Below are 22450 nucleotides of genomic sequence, written 5' to 3'. Positions count from 1 at the left end.
CATAATGCAATGTGTTTTTACACGATCATTAATTATTCGTGCATATAACATGCCTAATTCCTAATGTATATTTACAGTCAATAATACCACATGGTATGCATTTATTGACTATCGTGCGAGGTCTGTATTAAATCTTACATGAATAAAATAATAAAATGTGGGTGTGATGTAGGATCATATTTTATAGTTCTAGGGCTATATGCCTCACCAAATTTGTAAAAAACAAATTTACAGACTCCGCACTTGAACTACTTGCAGGTATTAGTTTACGATTGTTTTCACCATGAAAACATTACAATCTCAAGGGCTGTTGAATTAATTTGCGATTGTCGGTCCATTCCGCAATGTAATATAACAATACAACAAATATGATATCAGTATATTATCACACCTCTGTTTCAAGTTGAGTTTTTATAAGTCTTAATATTATATTATGTTACATTTATACTGAAAACTGTTATTAAAATTAAAATTGATGTTTAGATTTGCATTGTTGAAAAATCCGTTCTTCTCCGTAATCCTCGTCTAATCGAAAAATCCTAATAAGACGAGCACCTAGGTATTGAATACTATCCGTCGAAGGGGTATGCCATTCGTTCATCGATTGTTGCTACCGCATATGTGTAGTGTGTACCAACTACCGGTATAGACCTATAATATGTGTTAGAGAGTAACACTATTTTGATCCCCGTCTCAATTGTGATATCGCAGGAAAAAAAACAAGGTCTATAATAATATGAGATCGTATATTATGAAAATATTGAAATGTTTTTGTAATATTTTCGGTTATTTTTCTCGCACTCTGTTGCATTGCAGTCCAGCCGTGCGCATTTTTTCGTTTTATTATAATAATATACACACCTCATATCGGTTGCACTTAACAATATTATATGAACATCGTTATCGCGTGAGTGCATATTACGCGCTGTATATAATAATAATAATAAAATGACACCTATATTATAATATCGTATAGTAGTGTGGAAATCGCATTGCTGTGATACCATACCATTGGCACGACATGTATTATAATTTATAATATTGTAGTAGGTATATACATATATATATATATATAGAGAGAGAGAGAGAGATACAATACACAATCGTTACATAGAATACTATAAGTCTTAACGATATAATATTATGTGTGGAATCACTGTCACCACCTATGAGACGAGTGACGATCGGTTGAATTTTTTTATACTCGTGACGGACTTGCGACAATAAAACTGAAGATTGAAGAATATTCACGAAACACAATCGGATAATATTATTATGTAAGTACGTATTTTTTGGGGGCCTCCGCGTGTCTCAAAAAAAACCCTCGTATAATATTACGATGGCCTCCCGATAGCGTTAAACTATATTATATGCACTACAACTAAAGATTATTATTTTTTTTTTTTGATTTCATCAAATCGGAAAACACTTGTACATTTCACCAATGGACAGAATTATATTGACCACGAATGCCGTATCCATTATGATAAATGATAATATTATATATTAGTGTAGCGAAGAGTATCATTGTAAACAATTGTTCATACACATTAATATATATTTACTCCTTCTTCTCGACGAACGTACGTTATATTAAATGGACGCTACGCATGCATTTGCAGTTATCATCATTTTATGAATTCTTAGCATAGTAAATAATATATGCTCAACAGATCACGTTAAGCTTCATTAGTTTAAAAATTAATGATAATCGACCAACTATGAAACTTAATGGTAAGAAAATTATCTGTGTTTCAGTATGGTTTTTATTTTAATTGTTCAATTTGTCAGCATGTTTTGCGAATATAATATATTACAAATTAAAAATGCTCATTACCCACTTAAAATGCAATATTTGTAGAACAGAGACAACAAACGTCTCGACTAACGTTCTCTTAATAATAATAATAATAATTATTATTATTATTAATTCCACATGAAAATAACCTTGCATCTATTCTGTTGTTTGTCCTCACGTGGAGTTTTTACATAATTAAGAGTATTTATATACCTGCAGCTCATGTTTTGAGAGCGTTATAATATGATGTTATTACATATTAGATATTGTTATTACGTTCGTTTCTAGTGAAACGATAATATTTTGAGGCAAATATTCGAAACAATATGACTGTTATGTAATAATATAATAATAGATAGGTATAAGGTAAATGTACACATATTTTACGCCTACGAATTACTATAACGATACTTACGTTTCGACTTGACTAATTTGAACTTTCATCGCTAGTAATGACTTATTCGGTTGAAATTGAATTTCATATTAATCTACTTGTATACGTTTAACCCGATTAACCACACGATACGTCGTATTTCTGAGGAACAATTTTACACTTAGATAAACGATTTACGATTTTGTAACAATAATAATTGTACATACGTCGTTATATGAACGTTAGTGATGGCTCATGTAAAGGGAAACAGTCAACGGCAATAAATGTTGGCCCAAGGGTCAGGGCATAATAGTTTGGTTAAAATATGGATTTGATTATAATGTGTTAAATAATCATGTTATTATATTATATTAAAATGTTACTGGATTTTTCTGGTCAATCCATACCAAGATTTTTTTGTTACCAGTTATTTCTACGTATAACAAAATATTAAATTTGTACTTAAAAATGTTAACCCAGCACTATTTTACGTCACGATTTGATAAACGTCGACTTTTGGATCTTTTGTACGACTTCAATTACTTTATGCGCAATGGTGTGTTGTGATATTACTTTAAAATATTGCATTAAAAATATAAATATATACTCATATTATAATATAAATTCGATATTTAAAATTACTTGAAACTTTTGCATAAAAAATATAAACAAAAACTAATATAGAAAAATAGTAAAATACCCATCACACATTTTTCATTTCACTCAGAACTTAAAGATTGTAAATTTTGTGAAACAAATGACAGCCATTTAAGTTTTATTTATTGATATTTTAAAATAAAGAAATTTAATTTACCGTGTTTTTAATATCGAGTTTACTGTCATTACAAACTATTCGCATAAAGTTTTTTTTTTCTTCAAAAGACTTTTAGGTCATAAGATTTACGATAGCGTCATTTTTAATGTACTTTTCGCCCTTTCAAGCCATACATTGTCATTATACAGTTTAGGCACCCTTTTCTAATGTAAATTACACTATTTTCTTTTTACCATACCTATTCATTACGATTTTCACAATGCTTGGAAGACAACATGTTTGCATATTGCGCGCATTTCGTTTCAATGTACCGTTTCAGTCTCATTAACAATAAATAATGTACAATAATAATATGTCATCACAAAATACTGTACAAAATTACTATTTCGTATATTTAATGTGATCAAACTCCATGGCTTTTTTTTTTTTAAATGTTCTGAATATAATTTAAATTTTTTTTATACTCTCGTATTCTTGCGTTGTACCTATCGAGAGAACTATCTTTCGTCTTTCTGCAGGTCGAAAAATCAAATACGTATTGTGTATTATATAATATCATCACGTATCTATTATTTTGATGTAGTCGATTCAACGAGAAATTATAATTAGTATAACTCGGCTATCATACAATTATTGAATGTTGCAGTCGACTATATTCTAACAATATTATTTATTTTTCTTCCATCCAGTTATTATCGGATATGGACACGCCGCAGTACAGTCTTCGGTGGAACAATCACCTAGTCCATATGATGGACGCCATCGAAGTACTCCTTCAAAACGAAACTCTTGTGGATGTCACGCTGGTTTGCGAAAATACTCAGTTTAAAGCCCACAAAGTCGTCTTATCCGCTTGCAGGTACTTATCCAAATTTATATTCGAGACTTGTATCTCGGGAATTTATAATATCTTTATTATTTTTTAATTATATCATATATTTTTTCTAGTCCATATTTTCAAAGGCTATTCTCTGAAACCCCGTGCAAACATCCTGTGATCGTGCTTAAGGACCTTCCCGACTGGGAGATGAGAGCAATCATACACTTCATGTACAAAGGGGAGATTAACGTTGGCCAGGAACAGTTGCCGTTGTTGCTACAGGCTGCTGAAACGCTACAAGTACGTAAACATTATAACATTATTAGTGCTATTTGGGATCCTGGGAAGAAGACCTAAACGTTTTATGTACGTACGAAGACCAATTCTCGGACTTAACCGTAAACTCCTTTATAGGTATCGATGACCCTATTTATTTTTTCACTTGCACAACATTTTATTCAAACTAAACCTTAAGAGGATTATATTGAAATTGATATATAATTGTAACAATCCCGCGGTATCATTATAGTTTGATTCTTAGTTTGAGGTTAAGCAGCTATAATAGCAAGCTATTTACAACATTAATTTTCTCCACCCATACTATTATTAGAGTACCTAACAAAAAAACAAAATAAAATCTATAGACATACTTTTGTATTTTTTGAGTAATAGTTTCATTAATGTCTAACAAAAATATGTTCAACACCTAAAAACAGATTTAATTGTAGATTAACCTAACCTGAACCAGAAATTTGTTTTGTAAAAATCCGACAATAAGATAGATATATGATTAGTGACATATTTTTATGTTAGTAAGATTTTATATAAAATACAATTACATTGAAAGAAAAAATAGTGCAAGTGGACTTAAACCTCGAAGGTATACTTTGGATAGGTGTGAACATTAAAAATCAATAAAAATAACAAAATGTTATGTATTATAATAAAATATGCTTACTCATTATAATATATTCTTAGTCTAAAAATTAATTATGAAATAACCTTTGGCATTGGTATCACATATAAAAAAAAAAAATTATTAAGAAAAATAATTGGTCGACAGCCAATTCATGTAACTGCAGTGTAGAGCCAAGACACTACAACCCGTGATCCTCATTCGTACCGACCATGTCAACTACTAAAATATTACAAATGAATGTAATGTATAAGTGGCGATTATGGGGGGGGCGGGGGTGCACGAGCATGGGAGATCCTATATCTAAGGGTGGGTGATGGATCATAGATCGCTACCACTAATCGCTTTCACGATTGTATGATTGCAGATTCGCGGACTGGCCCACACTGAGCGCATTCCGTTGTTCGTCGATTCGCCCACTTCGTCGTCGGCGACGCCCACGGACGTTCAGCCACCACCGTCACAACAACAACAGCAGCCGCCTCTTTCGTCTTCTCATCACCACGGCGTGAGCGGCCACCATCACCATCACCATCAACACTCCAGCAGGGGCCACAGTCCTGGCGGCGGAAAATCGAGCACGACCGCCGGCCACGAACTGATGAACGGACAGAGTTCCCCAGGCAAGAGTCATCATCACCATCATCACCACCACAGGCACCGGACCGCCGACTCGCCGCAGAGTCCGCGCAACAAGTCGCAGCCACCGTCTCATCACGCACTCGGTCTACCGCCACCGCACCATCGCGACGGATCCGCCGGCCGCATGTCACCGACCACCAGGATGTTCTTCCAGGCCGCCGCAGCCGCTGCGGCCGCTGCTGCTGCCAATCCGTACGATCCTTCACATATCCGTCTGCCACAGATACAGCACCTGCCACCCATCACGTTCAACGACAGGAACTGTCCGTCGCCGACACCTCGCAGGAAACAGGTAAGTCATACTACTATACAACGCGTAAATTATGACATTATTACATAACCTAATCTAACTGTATGCCTTTGTGGCTGTTCATTCGTTGGGTTTCAATTATTTTCTCTCAATCTCGAATTTCAAAGAGAAAATCATGCAATAATGCCTAACGTTAAATTTTGTCAAATACAAAACAATATTATGATGTATGATGCGCTTAACATTAAAATAATTATAATTATTTATTAACATAATTATGCGTACACGCGTGTCTAGGCTCGACCCAGGCGAAGATCGGGCGAAGCGATTGGTCCACAAGATTTGAGCAAAGCTCCTTCTCCGTTAAACTTCAGTAACAATGTCGCCGAAAATTTGTCGATGAAAAAGTCACCAAATAATGAAAATATCAATAACGAAAACATGCCCACAAATTTAAGTTGTAACAATAAAAGGCCAGACAGGACACCATCGCCATCGGCAAATGTGAGTTTTCAAATATGACTTGTAAATCTAAACAGACGAATAATATGAATACCTATATCATAATATAAAATTAATTTTGTTTAAATAAAAATGATTAGATGATGTTTTATAGTTATTCAAATAATATTGTTCATAATAAAAAAAAAAATGAAATTGTCACGAATAGAGAGAAAATTATGGCATTTATATCTACAATCGAGTGTATTAGCTAAATATTCAATTTTATTACACATACAATTTTAAATCTCGTTAAATAAAATACGTATTTAATAAAACACGTCATAATTGACAGTACTTTTTTCCGTACATAAACAATTATAAAGATATGTTTTTTTCTCATTCAGAAACAAATGAAGGTCGAAGTGGAAGAATCAGAAATGATTGGAGACTTGGGACAAAGTCTGCCGGTAGAGTTGACTGCCAACAGTGGTAACCCGAACGTAAACAACAATAACAATAATAATAGTAACCAGTCGAGTAACAAAAAGAACCACCACCATCACCTCCATCATCATCTCAACCACCAACAACAGCATCAGAGGCATCCGGACTTCCCTTATTACGGGCCGGATCCCATGAGTATACCACTTAATCCACACGTGAGTTCACGTCTTTGCTACTTAAATTTTGTTTTACGTATTTTATTTTTTCACCCCTCTTTACCACGGGGACTCGTCGTTACTACTTAGTTTGCTTATTCGTTTTGGAAATTAAAGTCCTTGGAAATATTATTAATGTCAACCGAAGTACAATGATATTTTTTGGTTACTTTTAAATTTTAATATACGTATAGAATATAAAACATATTATTAATCCCTTGGTGGTAACTAAAACGTACAACCAAGATTTTCGTTTAAAAGTATAGTTACTTTTTAGTGAAATATTTTGAATAGTACGTATTTATAAAAAATATTATAGTGCTATAAGCAAATATGAAAATAAAATACACAATTTTGAGTCATTAACAGAGTTTAGATGGTCAGTTTTAGTTTCGTATTTAAATTATATACTTTCACGAGCTTTTAAGTTCTGTACCTTAGTAACTAACATACGGATGTACTTCGTTTACCATATCATGCCCATGAATTGAATATTAGCAGAATTATAAAAAAAGAGTTCATAATACATATTTTTGGTTTTTATTTTATAGGATCCGCACTTTGAGAATTCACTGTTTCCACCTTTTGGACCGTTGTCGTCGCTATCTCTACAAGGGCCTCCTCACAGTAAGTTTCAATATATATATATATTGAGTTAATAAATGTAAAACAAAGTTAGAGAAAACAAAAAAAGCTTGTGTATGTGACTAAGAGGTAGAGCATGTCAAGTAATTATGTGACCATGTGTTTTTATGTGTCACTTAGTGTTCTTTTTTATAACAATATATAATCATTTTTTGTTTGGAATTCGTTTTTTTAAAAGGCACTCGACATGCATATGAGTTTTTATTATTATATGAAGTGTCTAATATATTTTATATTTATTTCAAACTCATCCGCAGTCGTAAGATTACAATAAAATTGTCTATTTTAACAATGACGAGAGTAATCAAACGTTTTGATTTATTCTGTAGGTAACTCGTTTTATTTGTTGAGTTCGTGAAGCTAATATTTTTTTATTTTTGTTTTCTATTATAGTGTTTCCAATAGATGCACAATTTGGTAAGATTTATAGAAAATTTCATTACGTATTACAATAGTTTACCGTTTAGTAAAAATTAAAAAAATATTCAAAGAATTAGTTAGAAACTAGAATAATACATAAAAATAAATTATAAAATTATTTTTAGGCGTTTAAGGTAGACAAATTATTTTCTTTGATGTTGTAATGTACCAAATAAAAGGAGTAAATGCATATTTCATTTTCTATTTAATAATAATAATCATTGTTTCACAATTGAATTTTTAAATTTCATACAGTGGCATAGTAACCAGATATACATTTAATCAGTAATTATAATAGTTTACTATAATTATTACATCATTGAACATAATAAAAAAAATCAATTATATTTTAATGTTAGCTCTGAAATATTTGTTAGGTATTACTATACTATTTTATGATTTTAATATGATTGTGATTTTAAAATTTAAATTTAAAATCAATAAAATGTATTTAAATATTTGAAATAATAAATTGTGAATGAGATATATTTTGAAGTATTCAATAAACATCTTATTAAATTCTCTCTTGAGTGGTTATTTTATTCATATTGTAAATTATTTTGTGAATATGTGTGGGGAAGGGGGAGCATAGGATTTACAGAAAAAAAAAATTTTAATACTGTTTAGTATTACATTATTTTAATTTTTCCTCATTTCATTTCTTCTTTATTACTTTGCTGTTTCGTATTTACAAATATGATTACTTAAAACTTACAAGGCGATAATATTATAATTCCAAAACAATTCAAAGTAAATCAATCGTTCAGGTGCTAAATAATAATGTATTTGACAAACTTTATATTACACCCTATAATATAATAACCACATGAACAATGATAATTGATTAATACAACAGCTGACTATGATAATATATAATTTTATACAAATTATTGTAACATAGTGTAACTGTAACATATCGGGGGAAGTGTTCGACGCGACGACACTAAATACTTAAATCTAACGACTTAAATCGTAGATTATGCATTTTTATTTTATTGTCCATGCGTTTGTAAACGAACATTTTTTTCTAATGTTATCGATGTTCATAACAGGTCTATTTCCCGGTTTGGACGGCTGCAGAAACCCACTGTTAAACGAATTGATCGAACCGAGGTTTGACAATCCGCCGCCGAGTAAAAAGAAAAGTAAGCAAAACAACCATGCGGACAATGTGATTTATAGCGTGACACTTTTAATTCGCTTATTAATAATTAAAAATTATTTTTCTTCGCAGAGAAAATGTTCCCGGTTGGTCGTCCTAAGGGTCAGCACAGCGCTCCTCGCGGTGGCCCTCCCAGGTCGTGGACGAACGCTGAACTCACGGAAGCGCTGCAACATGTGTGGAACAAGAAGATGACCACATCGCAAGCGTCCAGAATTTTCGGTATACCGTACAACAGTCTACTCATGTACGTGCGTGGCAAGTACGGAAAATCGCTAAAACTGGAACAGTTGAAAAAAGAATGTTTCGGTGACATAAACGGTCCGCTAGACTTGTTACACTTCGGGTCCATATCGAACAACAACAACAGCAGTAACAAGAACAACAATAACAACAACAACAGCAGCAACAGCAACAACAACAACAGCGGCGGTGGCGGTAATAACGGCCAGTCGAATATCAACGGTTCCGGTAACAACAACGGGGGCGGAGGAAACGGCCCGACACTGCAGCCGTGCAACCCGCCGTCGGAACCCGTTGACCTCATGCTGGGCCCTCCAGGATTCAACCCACCCGCGTTCGCGGCACCCAACTTCTTCCCGGACTTCGGGTCCACGTTCCCGATGGGCATAGACATGATACATCTGATGCACCAACAACAGCAGCACATGTCGTCGATGTCGGCGGCCGACAAACACCAGTACTTGGGGCTGCAGGACATGATCGGCGGCCAGCCACTGCAGTCAGCCGTCGTGTTAGACTACGCGATGAAATCTCCGGCCGCCAGTCGCAGCAACTCGGAACCTCCGACGACGGGTGGCGAGGGTGACGGCGATGGCGATGGTGACGGAGACGTCGACGGCGACGGTGAGGGTGACGGCGACTGCGACGATGACGACGGAGCCGATGACTGCGGCGTCGACGACGATGACGATGAAGATGACGACGACGACGTGGTGGCCATGGACTTCTCGAAGGCCGGCGGTATCAGCGGTGACGTCAGTGGCGGTGACGTTAGTGGCGGTAACGTTGGCGGCGGTGACGTCGGCGGCGGTGCCGGTGACGAAGACGACGGGGTTGACGACGAGGACGACGACGAAGACGTCGACGACGAAAGACTGAGTCCGGAAGCTGATGACAAGGACAAGGAGCAAGACTGACACGGGGTGTTTAGGGACTACGCGCTGGCGGCCTTCGACGCGGTGCTCCGAACATAATTTCGGCCACATCGACGTCCTTCGCGCTGGGTATACCGGTGGTTTTCCTGTTCCGAAAAATGCGCACAAGCCCGTCATGTACACGAGCGCGTGCGTCCCTTGTCCACCACGTGGTCGTCGTCGTCACGGGCGTTCGGCCGAATCGCCGCCCCGTATCCCACCCGCAACTAAGTGCGTGCATGCCCCTTACCTCCACCCACCAACCCACACCGCAAGTCCTGTCAAACCTTCCTTCTCGCCCTTATCCGTTATCAATTAGAATAATGTCTCTATTATAATATTATAAATAAAAAATAATAATAGTTATTATAAATATAATATAATATAACCATTCGGTCGAATCGTATACGGCCGTGGTTCGTATTCGCGCGTGTAATATAATTATCGTTTTTAATGATAAGGGATTGAAATAAAATAATAAAAAATTACAAAAAAAATTTCGGTACGAAAAAAAAATGTAAACAAAACTACTAATATTACTACTACTACTACTACTACAGCTAGTGAATACAAAGAAACTTGTAAATTAGATTTTAAAACAAATTGATCGTGTACATATTTATAAGTGTGATCGTCGTATCGATATTAAAAAAAAAAATTAATTATATTATTTTAGACCAAAACGTAGCCATTTTAAAGATAAATAATGATTATTGATCCGAAACAATAGAATTTTGTCTCAGCCCGATTTACAAATCAAAACGATACAATTACCTAATATACAGCCGAACACATTATGGTGTCTACATACAGTTCCTAAGTTTTAGTTACAGTAATTTTATTTTTATTTTTATTAGATATTAATCATGTGTATACTTCTGTGAAACTGTGATTCCTATACACACATGTTGGCTTTAAGTCTTACTGCATTTCGTACGTTTTTTGAGAGATGAAAACATGATATTTACCTCGAAATCAGCAAGAGAAAACGACAAAATATATTATACAATATTGTTCCTCGTATATTATGAAGCCACTACAATACATATTTTTTATTTTATAGTTCCTGTTCATTCGCCATTTTGTTTTTGTTTTTTTTTTCTGAGCCATAAAAACGCATACGTTTGTTCAATTTTGTGATTAATTGGACGTAATATTACCAGAGATTTGGTTACTGAAGTAACATTATAATATGTATCCAACGAAATTACGTTAAAACTTTACGTGTCTACCAACAAGCGGTCGGTCAAACTTTCATAACAGCTTTCATTGATATCATCATCATCGTTATTGTCATCGTTATTACAGTAATAAGTTTAATAACATTACAACCATAACAATCCAAATAAGCGAATGATACGAGAATAGTTTATAAGAGATGGCGGTATGCGTCGTATCTGTTTCGAAGGTACGTCCTCATGGCAAACGATTAATTTTTTAAATTTAATTTCTTGCAATAGCTCTAAATAGGATTTTAAACTTAACTATAGAGAAATACACTCGTCACTCATGCAGGGTAATCATGAAACATTTATAATACAATACAGGTACTTCTATATACATAATGAAAAATAATAATAGTAATAAATATCAGGAACGATAATAATAATATATTCTATTATACGATTATTATTCACACAAATATACCTTAAAACAAAAAGTTCATTATTTATAGTACTAATTAATATATTCAAAATATAGTCTGTTATATAAATACACTTGTGTGGAAAAAAAAAAGCAAAAATATTAAAAAAATATTATATAACAATAATAATATGTGTGTTAAATTGAGTGCAATGTATTACTTTTGTGGTGATTTATTTGTTACCTTTTATTTATAATAAAATAGTAAATGTCTTAAGTTTATATATTTCTTAAGTTCCAGCAAAGCTTTTTATTCTGTTTTATTTCCTAAGGCTGTGTTTCTGCTCCGTTTCATATTTTTCAAATGTACAAACAAACAAAATATAAAACGTCATATTATAATATTATTATGTCATAACCATATTATTTCATATAAAATACCTATATACGGCTAATGATTTTATAGATACATTTATATAATACAATAATGGTGCAGCATCTCAGGGCATTAACTAGATGTACCAATTTTCGTTAGATAATAATTATTCTATAAATAAAATATATTATATATATATTATAATTAAATCACATAACGTCCGATAGTCTATAACCTATTTTAAATGTGTTTTTTTCGTCTGTTTTTATCATGTACGTGTAAATTAATTGAACAAAAAATTGTATTGTTAATATTATAGAAAGTAGATGTTTAGGATTAAAGTAAACTATGAAAAATACTGTTTTTTTTTTCTTAAATTTTATTTTGTGAGTGTGTTATTATTTGTATTATTATTTTATTTTATTTTTGGTAATAGCGTCATTTCTGATGACCTTGTTAAGTTGATTTTTTTGGTATTGGTTCCTGTTATAATTTTATGATTTATCCTTTTAAGAATTATTATTATCATTATTTAATTGTTTTTAGTATTTTTTTTTTTGTCCTAAAACTCTCGTCGAGACATGTATTGTATTGATAAATACAAATTATGTTATTAGGTTTAATCAATTAATGTAATTTAATTTTGAAATTATTAATTAATTTACTTTATTATTATCATTATTATTATTAATATTATTATTATTATTATTATTATTATTATTATTATTATTATTATTATTATTATTATGATTATTATTATTATTATTATTTGTGGGAATCGAAAAGTTGATGAATGATGTCGTTGAAAACGAAAAATTATAAGATGTTATACGATTCGTAAACAAAATAATAATTACAAAAAAATTAATAAATAAAAAAAAAATATAATAAAATAATAAAAATATATCAATTAAATGTATGTTTTTTGATTTGGTTTTTAACTACGATAACATATGATTTTAAGGGTACAATATAGGTACGCTTGTATTTTCTGTCTTTGTTTATCCTACGAATGACATTGTAAAACTCGCGTTCGTTCTTCCGAAAATTATTCTTCAAATAATTATAGTATTGGGTTTTCTACCTAAATCGGAGTTAATCAAACGAAAATGTCTCATAATGAATCGAGTTAAAGGACGTGATACCCGCATGTGTTGTCTCCGTCTTACAAATGTGTAGGTAACATACCAAATTTTACGCTTATGCCTACGCCTAATAACCTCTGCCCCTTGGTATGTTACCAATAAAAACCTCCATAAGGATCTGAACATGCCAACCCTTAACGACCTAGCAAAATCCTTCTACTCAAAATTCCACTCAACGCTCCGCGCTCATTCAAACCCCATCATTAAAAGCCTATCCTCTACCATCATTCCTAGAAGGTTAAAAAGGCAATGGCCAAGAGATCTCCTCAACATCTAACTTAAAAAAAATAAAAATAAAAAAAATAAAACATTAAATAAATAAACTCAAACCCTAATTTCTGGTCAGGTGGCACTGCTGGGAGCCTTCCTCCTCTTGTTACTTTTTTCTTTTTTTTTCACATATTACTTATTACTCTGTCACCACACTTACTCATTATACACTTACATGTATAGATTGTAAATATACTTTATTTTTAATAAAAAAAATTTTACGCTCAGCAGAACACGTGTAGCTCTGTTGGTTTAATATTAAGAGTGAATTAACCTCTTATAAAAATCAAAGGCAACATTATTATCGAGGGCTTTTCATAGGATTTTCATTATATTTTAATTTTAATGCGAGGTACGAGTATTTTCAGATATACAAACAATTTAAAATTTTAAAATACTCATAACTCAGAGATAGAGAAAACATGTGGGTACCACGTCCTCTTAAGTTTCGATATGTTTTGGACAAGATCAGCAGATACTAAAAACATTGATGATATTATATTTTTTGAAATAACAAGCGAATTGTCATATACGATGATAGCGTATACATTAATAATATATAAGTATGATAGTTTCGTCTGCTGTCGGTATAAACGGAAAAAAAAATATAAAAGTAAGATAATAAAAAGTAAATTGTCATGTCGCACTCTTCGAAATGTTATTCGATAAGCTCAGTATTCGGTTTTTTCCCGTTATAAAAGCCCCCCCCCCCCAAAAAAAAAAAAAATCAGTCTCATGATTTGAATTTCAAATAATTAATGTATGAACAATGTTACTAAATATTTATTGAAAAATAAATAAATAGTGAACTAATGGTGCATTCTATTTCATTGAACTAAATTAATAAATTTTCATGCAGCCCGGCATGAGCATTTTTTGTTTTTTTCTGTTTTTTACATAAAATGAAATTGTTGGAATAAAATACATATTATACATTATTAAATCACGATAACGCATAACATAACTTTACTATCTACAATCAGTACAATCTGCTTATTATTATTATTATTTTAGTTTTAGTAATCGTTCCGAAAATACAGTAATGTTTACTGTCTTTCATTCCCGATTTACATCGTGTCACTTACGGTATTATATAGTTGTTCTTGAAATACAGTTTTAAAGATCAATTGTATGTACCTACTGATTACAATACAGTATTTACCTTAACTGATGTGTTGACTAATTTTTATGAAATTTAATGTCGTCTGGGTCTTGGTAAGTATTATTATAGACTATAGAGTGACGTTCAGATGATTAAGACACTACAAATATATATACCTACCTATTACCTTCTATTGCAGTGAAACGGTTTGAATAACTTAACTTACCTGACGGCACGCTAAGATTTTGTGATGAATATATAAAACTTAATTATTCTCAAAAATAAGACGTGTGTTGTAGATGTAGTATATAATATATTTGTCATACGATACTTTGTCACAAACTCTTATTAAATTAGTTTATTTTTAAAACTACTATTTCTATATTTAGGATTAGGGCACAATAATAATAATAATTATTATTCTATTGAATTTAAAAATATATAGATTCTTATATATTTATTAATATCCATTGTCCATCATACTGAACGAATAAAATATATGTCAGAGAATGCGATTGTTGACCATGTATAGGTACAGTATGTAAGTTACTCCATCTAATAAGTTTTTAATTTAAATTCGGGTCTGGTTTACGCTTCTTTCCCGATGGACCTGAACGAATTGTGTACACCTTATTATAACGATTTCTTTGTATTTTTGAATTATTATTATTGTTTAGTAACAATAAAATAAACGATGGCCTGGTGGCAACAGTTGAATAAACATAGAAATCTCACGGTTTTTGTGGGGTTAATCGCGAATAGGACGGATCGAACGTTACATAACACACAGGGCAATACATATTATCATTATTTAGTATTTACACATAAGCCGTTTTAAATTATTATACGGGTTTGCGTGAAATGGAACTAATATGATGAGTGATGCCATTAAACGATGGGGAGTAATATAGTTTGAAAAACCATGAGCCCTGCCATCAATAGGGTTGGTCTTGATGGACATAAGGTGGGTTGCCCCACATGGACGTACCCCAATAGACCCCACACGAATTGTTTTTGTTAAAATAATATAACAACAATGATCGTGGGACAACGATACTTTCACTTTGCCTCATAGAAATTTAATAATTCTTATTACACCTATGCTTGGCCTCGCAGACACATCTTGGTCATAGTTGGTCATATTTGATCGAATTAGTGAGTGATAACAGCTGTGAAGAAATGGAGCAAGTGTATTTAAATAATGATAATTGTTTGGTAAGTGTTCTCCATGGGAGGTGGGGGTTGGGGGGGTTAAAAGGGACGGGAAATGAATATAGAGATGTAGAAGAGAATCGATATTAAATATTATCTCTATTTTATTCAATTAAATAAATACATATTCAAAGCCTCTCGTGCACAAGTCTCACCAAACATATAGGGAGATTTTCATAAATTATAAGTCATAACGTAATTGGGAAATCGTATTACGTTTGACAATCGTAGTGATGTTTACCGGTTATTATATTTTAACACTTCTCATACAGTTACAAACACCCAAGAATAAAGATTTTAGATATTTGGTTTTTAATTTTTCTATGAGAAACTCATTAGCATACAAATGCGTGGTCTTCGATTTCACGTAATCAGCAACAATATAATTGTGTTACAGGACACGCGTATTATTATTTCATTATCATTTTTTATACATTTCAAAATTTCATGATAATTAATTAAAACAGGAGTTTAGGAAAGTGACCATTTTTTTTTAACGTTAATAAATAAAATCCGGGAGGTAAGAAAATATTTAATTGATTTGTACAGTTTTTTAGTCCTTTAAAAGTTAAAAACTTCTTCAATATTGTATTATTCTTGATACAATTTAAATAAATAACTACAATAAATAATAAAATAATTACCAATATCAGTTTAAAAAAAATGAGAACCTATATATGTTTCAATGCAAATTATAAATCTGACGATTTTTCTTATGAATACATCTATTCATTAATGTACCTAATCGAAATTTGATCGAAAAGTTTTCGAGTTATAACTTAATGGTAAATTTCTATTAAAAGAATAATATTTACTTTTGATTTGAAAATTATTGAGTGCAATATTACTTATACAGTATTAAATCACAAGCATTTTGAAATATTAAAAAATTTTCTAAGTATATTTGACAATGTATATAATTAATATACCTACTTAATTATAATTATTACCAGCGCCGTCGTTAGATTTTGTGAGGCCCTGGAAAAATCTTTAAAACTGACCACAATCACGTTTAATAAATTGTTTACTAATCAATTCAAATTAAATGTTATACTTTTATTTTTACATGCGAATTAAATATTTAAGAATTAATTTCTAAAAATACTAAATATTTTTAGCTTACACTGTTTAGTAACTAATATTACTAATATTATTGATTTTATTACAATTAAATATCATAATATTATTAATATTATTATTATAAAAAATATTGCTTAATAAATTATTATATTAGATTTTAAACATATTATAGTTTACAAAAAATATGGTTAAAAGAGCGAGGCCCCGGCAAATGTCCTATTTGCCGGGTTCACGCGACGGCGCTGAATTTATTACCGTGCTCATATCCATTCACAAAGTACTTAACAATCAATACCATAATCCTTTGTATTTAAAGTAAATGAATTCAGAAACCTAATTTGTTCAAATATCGATTGAAATTCATAAAAATCATCAAATTCACAATTTGCATTAGAACATGTAAGTTCTCATTTGAAAGACCAATATCAGTATCGCCTCACTGCCTCAGGATTCTCCTTAAATAATTTTAAAAATCCCAATATTTTAAAATGTCGTCTCTAACTACTTTAAATAATTCCAAAAAATCAGAATTTGAGTATAATAGGTTGATACCCATTATCTATGCATTATTTAAACATATAAGAATGATGATAGCATGCCTATAAATAATTACCATGTTAGGTGATATACTCACCTTAAATAAATACTAAGTATTCAACACATCAATTGCTGATGTTTTCTTAGGATTATTAAAATGTCGTTGATAAATATTAAAATTAACTACACGAACCATTTCTCACTACAGAATATGCAACGGTCGATAAATCCACGAATCATACAGAAAAACAATAATGAATATTTAAATAACGCACAGTTGATACTTGATATTGAGTTATAACAATGATATTATATGTTTTAGTATTATAATATATGCAATTTATTACCAAAAATCATTTAAACCTATCGGATATCGTGTATTTGTGTTACACTATTTAAAAAAAAAAAAATATATATATAAATTAACTATAAAATGTATATCCTCAGAATTAGATTCTGACCCAAAGTATACACTCAGAATCGTTTTTCAAATCTATGCAATTATTTATTATTGAATTGAAATTAAACACACACACACACATTAATGTGATCTAATCAAAACTACAGCAGAGACGCAGGGTGACTTATTCAGTTTCTTTGTTTACTTAATACTATGCGTGATCTTAAATGTTAATGGCAAGAATTTTATCAAGTAAATGATAGAAATATATCACAAATTATATTTTAATTTTACTATCCATTTAAATTTGTTTTATATTATTATCACTACCAATATAGCTTATTGTATTTGATCTTAAACAATTATAAAAAATAGTTAAAATTTTCTTAATTAATATAATCTCGTTTAAACAAAACAAATGCATAGGTACCTATTTCTTAAAGAGTTCAAAATCATTCATTAAAACAATTATTATCTTTGTATCACAAGACCACGTTCACAGTTTTATTAAAATCAATTATATATATTATATATAAAAGTAATTTTTTTTCATTTCTTCATGTACTTCAGTTTTATTTTATTTTTTAATTTCCCTCTGTTACATTCGTCATTACACCATAACTAGTGATACACAGGGACAATTATAAAAAATAGTTAAAATTTTCTTAATTAATATAATCTCGTTTAAACAAAACAAATGCATAGGTACCTATTTCTTAAAGAGTTCAAAATCATTCATTAAAACAATTATTATCTTTGTATCACAAGACCACGTTCACAGTTTTATTAAAATCAATTATATATCATTATATTTTTTTTATGGATAAAATACTGATTATAAAGATTCAAATTCATAATTTTTTTTAGAAAATATTATAATGGATTTTATTATGTACTATGTTTTTTATTTTTTAATGCATTATTTTAATAATTTTAAACTGCTGTTAAGACATTTTATTTATTACTTATATTAAAATATTCTATATAGGTACTACAAGATGATTTGAATATATTATGTTTCTTTGTATAATAATTTGTTTTAGTGATATGAGATGTAGGTATATAGCTTTTAAAACTTTTATAGCTATTTATGACCGATCTGTTCGAATGCTTTTAATTTTTAGCATGTCACGTAACAATATCTAAGACACAAAGATAACAAATTTTGACATGTAATCTTCTTAATAAAGTTTTTTTTTTTTATTGATCTTTGTAGCTTCGGCGACATGGGCCATTAGCTTTATGCTTAAATTTACATTATACTATTGCATGTTTTAGCAGCGGTGTAGATACGATTTTTTTCTGGGGGGGAGGGGGGTTCAAATATATTTATGACACAAATTACAAGTTATTAGTTAAACTAAACGTCATTTTTATTTTGTTTCAAATTGGTATTAATTCCATCATAGAAAAATGCAAAAATGGAAACCCCCTTACACCCCCCCCCCCCATAAATACGCCACTGTGTTTTAGGTAACAATTTAATTACAATAATAAGGGGACTTTGAGGCTTATGACTGTTGACTATATTTATTTTACTTAAATGTATTTGTCTATTTCGGTTGTCTTGAGGAATGACACGATTTTTTCAGGTTGACAGTCGGGTCCGATTATTTCGTATAAGTTCGTTGGCATATTAGAGTTATTTGTTCAGCATAATAAGAAGTAATTTATATAATAATATAATCATTATTTTAAACATCGGGACATAATCAAAGTTATTATTTAATTCACTTTTTATTGATATTTTTAAGGTAGTATTAAAATAATAATATAATTTTTAGATTGTCATCATGTCTTGAATCAAGTTAATTATACGAGTAATAATGACTTAAGAATTTTTGGGAATAGCAAATTTATTAAAAACTATTCTTAGTATATTATACAGACATGAAGTACATGCAACTTTACATTCCAATCAACAGAATTTATTTCTTAAGCCCTGAGATGAATGGTATTTTTAGTCGCATAATCGCCCTGTAAAACGGGTATTCTATAAATCAACGCAACTGAACACCGGCTTTGTCAAATTATATGGCTGCCGGTTTTCCTCCTCTTTGTGGTCCTCTTAATTTTGCTAAATAAATCAATGCCAAGTAGATACATATTTTTTTTTCTTATTAAATCGTTAATGATTTCATTCCTTTTTTCCCCTCATCTAAAGTCTATAAATACCATCTGCTCCTTGTCTATATACCTATGTATAATAGGTACGTGTTTTGCAAAAAAGTTATTTTTTTCATTTCTTCATGTACTTCAGTTTTATTTTATTTTTTTATTTCCCTCTGTTACATTCGCCATTACACCATAACTAGTGATACACAGGGACATGCGATTCAGGTTCGACGAACTAAAAAATGATTTTTAAAAATGCATTGTGCACGCACTTCTGAGAGTACAGAGAGAGAAAGAGAGACCACCAAGGCGCGCCATCAGCAACAATAACTAATTATTCGATGGTTGATTTATGACACCGGAGTGGTTTTTACATGGGGACAAACTAGAATGAAGCACATACAGTATACACTTGTGTGTATATATTAAATATAATATATATGTATCATATACATGTGTATGTGCGTAATATATAAAAATATATAATGCACATGAGTGTGCACATAAACGTTTATTGGACAAGCTAAACGCATGTGTTATAAATTGGTTTTTTCTCGTCAACTGCTCGTGTACACGGTACAGGCTACGGTCGAGGACGCAAAAATTGCGCACTAAGCCATCAGCTCGGTGGTGGTCATTTGTATCGAGTGAACTTAGAGGTCAATGTTGTAATATCTCAATAAGATGAAATTAATAGAAATCTCGCTGTAAGAGTGCCGACAAATAATAATACTGCAAATATATTCCTGGGATATGGGACTACTATACTGCAGTCATATCTTCCTTGCCAAAATTAAAGGGCACACATACTCACTGCACGGTGCAATGTGTTAGTAATTTAAAATATAACGGGTTGACTTAAAATAAATGTTTTATATTCCTTTGTTTGGATTTAAAACATTGTTTGTTCATAGCTGACATTATACATTATTTGTTAGCAAATTATTGAAAAAAACTAAATACACTAAATTGAATACATTATTTATCAGATTGTATTTATATTTCAAACATTTTTTTCTCTTTTTTTTTCTTTTAGTGTAATAATTAATAGTCTGAGAAGTTATTTTATGGATTACAGGCTATATTTGTCTTCTATACATATTTTTTATTGGATATTTTATTCGTTTCATGATGATCTGCATAAATGCATAAGCAGTATTATTGAAATCAATCTAAATACGAAATATTAAAACTATTGCAGATTCTGTGTTATACAAGTGTGGAGGTAACGTATAAAAATCATCAACTGAATTATATGAACATTTAATATATAATTTTTTTAATGATCAGTGTACCAAAAAAAAACACATTTAGTGCTTATCAAGCTTGAATATTATAAATAAAATAAAAAAGATGTTATGGCACAATCCTAGACCTAAAAAGGGACGAAGAATCCACGCTCATCAATCGTTCCGATGCAAACACCCCACACAACTTACTATTCTATGGCCAAACTTAAGTCTTTTTCGTACAAAACATAATACTTAGTTGACTCTTATCATTTATGATTGACGACCTGATATCATAAATACCACGAAAAAAATATGTTTATATTTACTTCAAAAGAAATCAGACTAGCATTAGGATCGGTTAAGACCAACAATCGAAATAATAATTAAGGATCACGCATAGACGTTGTGCTTTACAAAATAATTATTTAAAAAAAAGAAATATATTGTAAGTAATGTAGGTATAGTGTAACTAATAATCATAATAACATATTAATTTTATATTTGTAGATTATATAGAAAACATAATAAATTAATTATTGATCTTCATATTAAATTGATAGTAAGATTCCCTAGCATTCTATTTTATTGATTAAAAATGTATTTGAATTTGTACATGCGTATTAGTATGTGTAATGTGTAAGTTATTAGACATTATTACAAATTATTTTCTTTTACTCGAAATGTTCATTTGCATTGCACTAGTTGTTAGTGTTGTTACTTATAAATTATTTACAAATTTAAAACAGTTTTGTAAATCACTTCCCTTTATAAAAATCGATATTTGTTAGTTTTAGTACCTATACAATATGTTTATTATATATATATATATATGAATATGTTAGACTTAAAACCCGAAAACCGTAGAAACTAGTTTTAATTAGTCAAAACTAGTTTCCACAAATCCCTTTAGTAACTTCTGGTTTTAATTAGTTAAAATTAGAATAACTAAGACCATTGCCGTCAAAACTAGTTTTAACTTATTTTTGTTTAGTTAGAACTAGTTTTGTCTAAAATACATTGGTGAAAACTAGAATTATCTATTGAAAATCTGTAATATTTATGATGATAGGTTAAACTAGTTTTAACTAGGGAACAGTAGAAATAAATTCTACAAATATAATCTACGCTTTATAAGAGCGGCTTGATTAGAACGCTCTACGGAACCTTGGCTTTGGGAATGCCTTGCTTTTCCGTGCACGATTTTTAACGTTGGCACCAAAGCACAAAGGTTAAAAATATATTGTCTAATATACATGGCTCGCAACTTCTTCTGCACACTTGGTCTGCAAGGGATGAAGCAGAAAGAATTTTGTCAGATGATTCTGATAATTAAGTA

The 22450-nt window shown here is 30.9% G+C and overlaps 1 protein-coding gene across 3 annotated transcripts in view; it reads left to right on the top strand.

The window, feature by feature from the left end:
* Nucleotides 1–13669, top strand: part of lov (BTB/POZ domain-containing jim lovell protein) — a 63911-nt gene extending 50242 nt beyond the window's left edge. For 2 of the 3 annotated variants that reach the window (XM_015524162.2, XM_015524151.2), the window contains exons 2-10: nt 3636–3805; nt 3895–4066; nt 5050–5616; nt 5872–6078; nt 6423–6677; nt 7229–7304; nt 7716–7739; nt 8795–8887; nt 8977–13669. In XM_015524162.2, the coding sequence (XP_015379648.1) occupies nt 3648–3805; nt 3895–4066; nt 5050–5616; nt 5872–6078; nt 6423–6677; nt 7229–7304; nt 7716–7739; nt 8795–8887; nt 8977–10064 (2640 nt within the window). In that variant the 5' untranslated portion in view covers nt 3636–3647 and the 3' untranslated portion in view covers nt 10065–13669. The remainder of the gene's footprint in view (nt 1–3635; nt 3806–3894; nt 4067–5049; nt 5617–5871; nt 6079–6422; nt 6678–7228; nt 7305–7715; nt 7740–8794; nt 8888–8976) is intronic. The other variant, XM_015524157.2, reaches the window with a different exon arrangement.
* Nucleotides 13670–22450: the final 8781 nt, after the last annotated feature.

Source organism: Diuraphis noxia, unplaced genomic scaffold, assembly GCF_037042655.1.
Source record: "Diuraphis noxia isolate RWA-SAM2 unplaced genomic scaffold, SU_Dnox_SAM2 contig0003, whole genome shotgun sequence".
Lineage (NCBI taxonomy): Eukaryota > Metazoa > Arthropoda > Insecta > Hemiptera > Aphididae > Diuraphis > Diuraphis noxia.
This window is presented reverse-complemented; position numbering and strand designations above follow the sequence as displayed.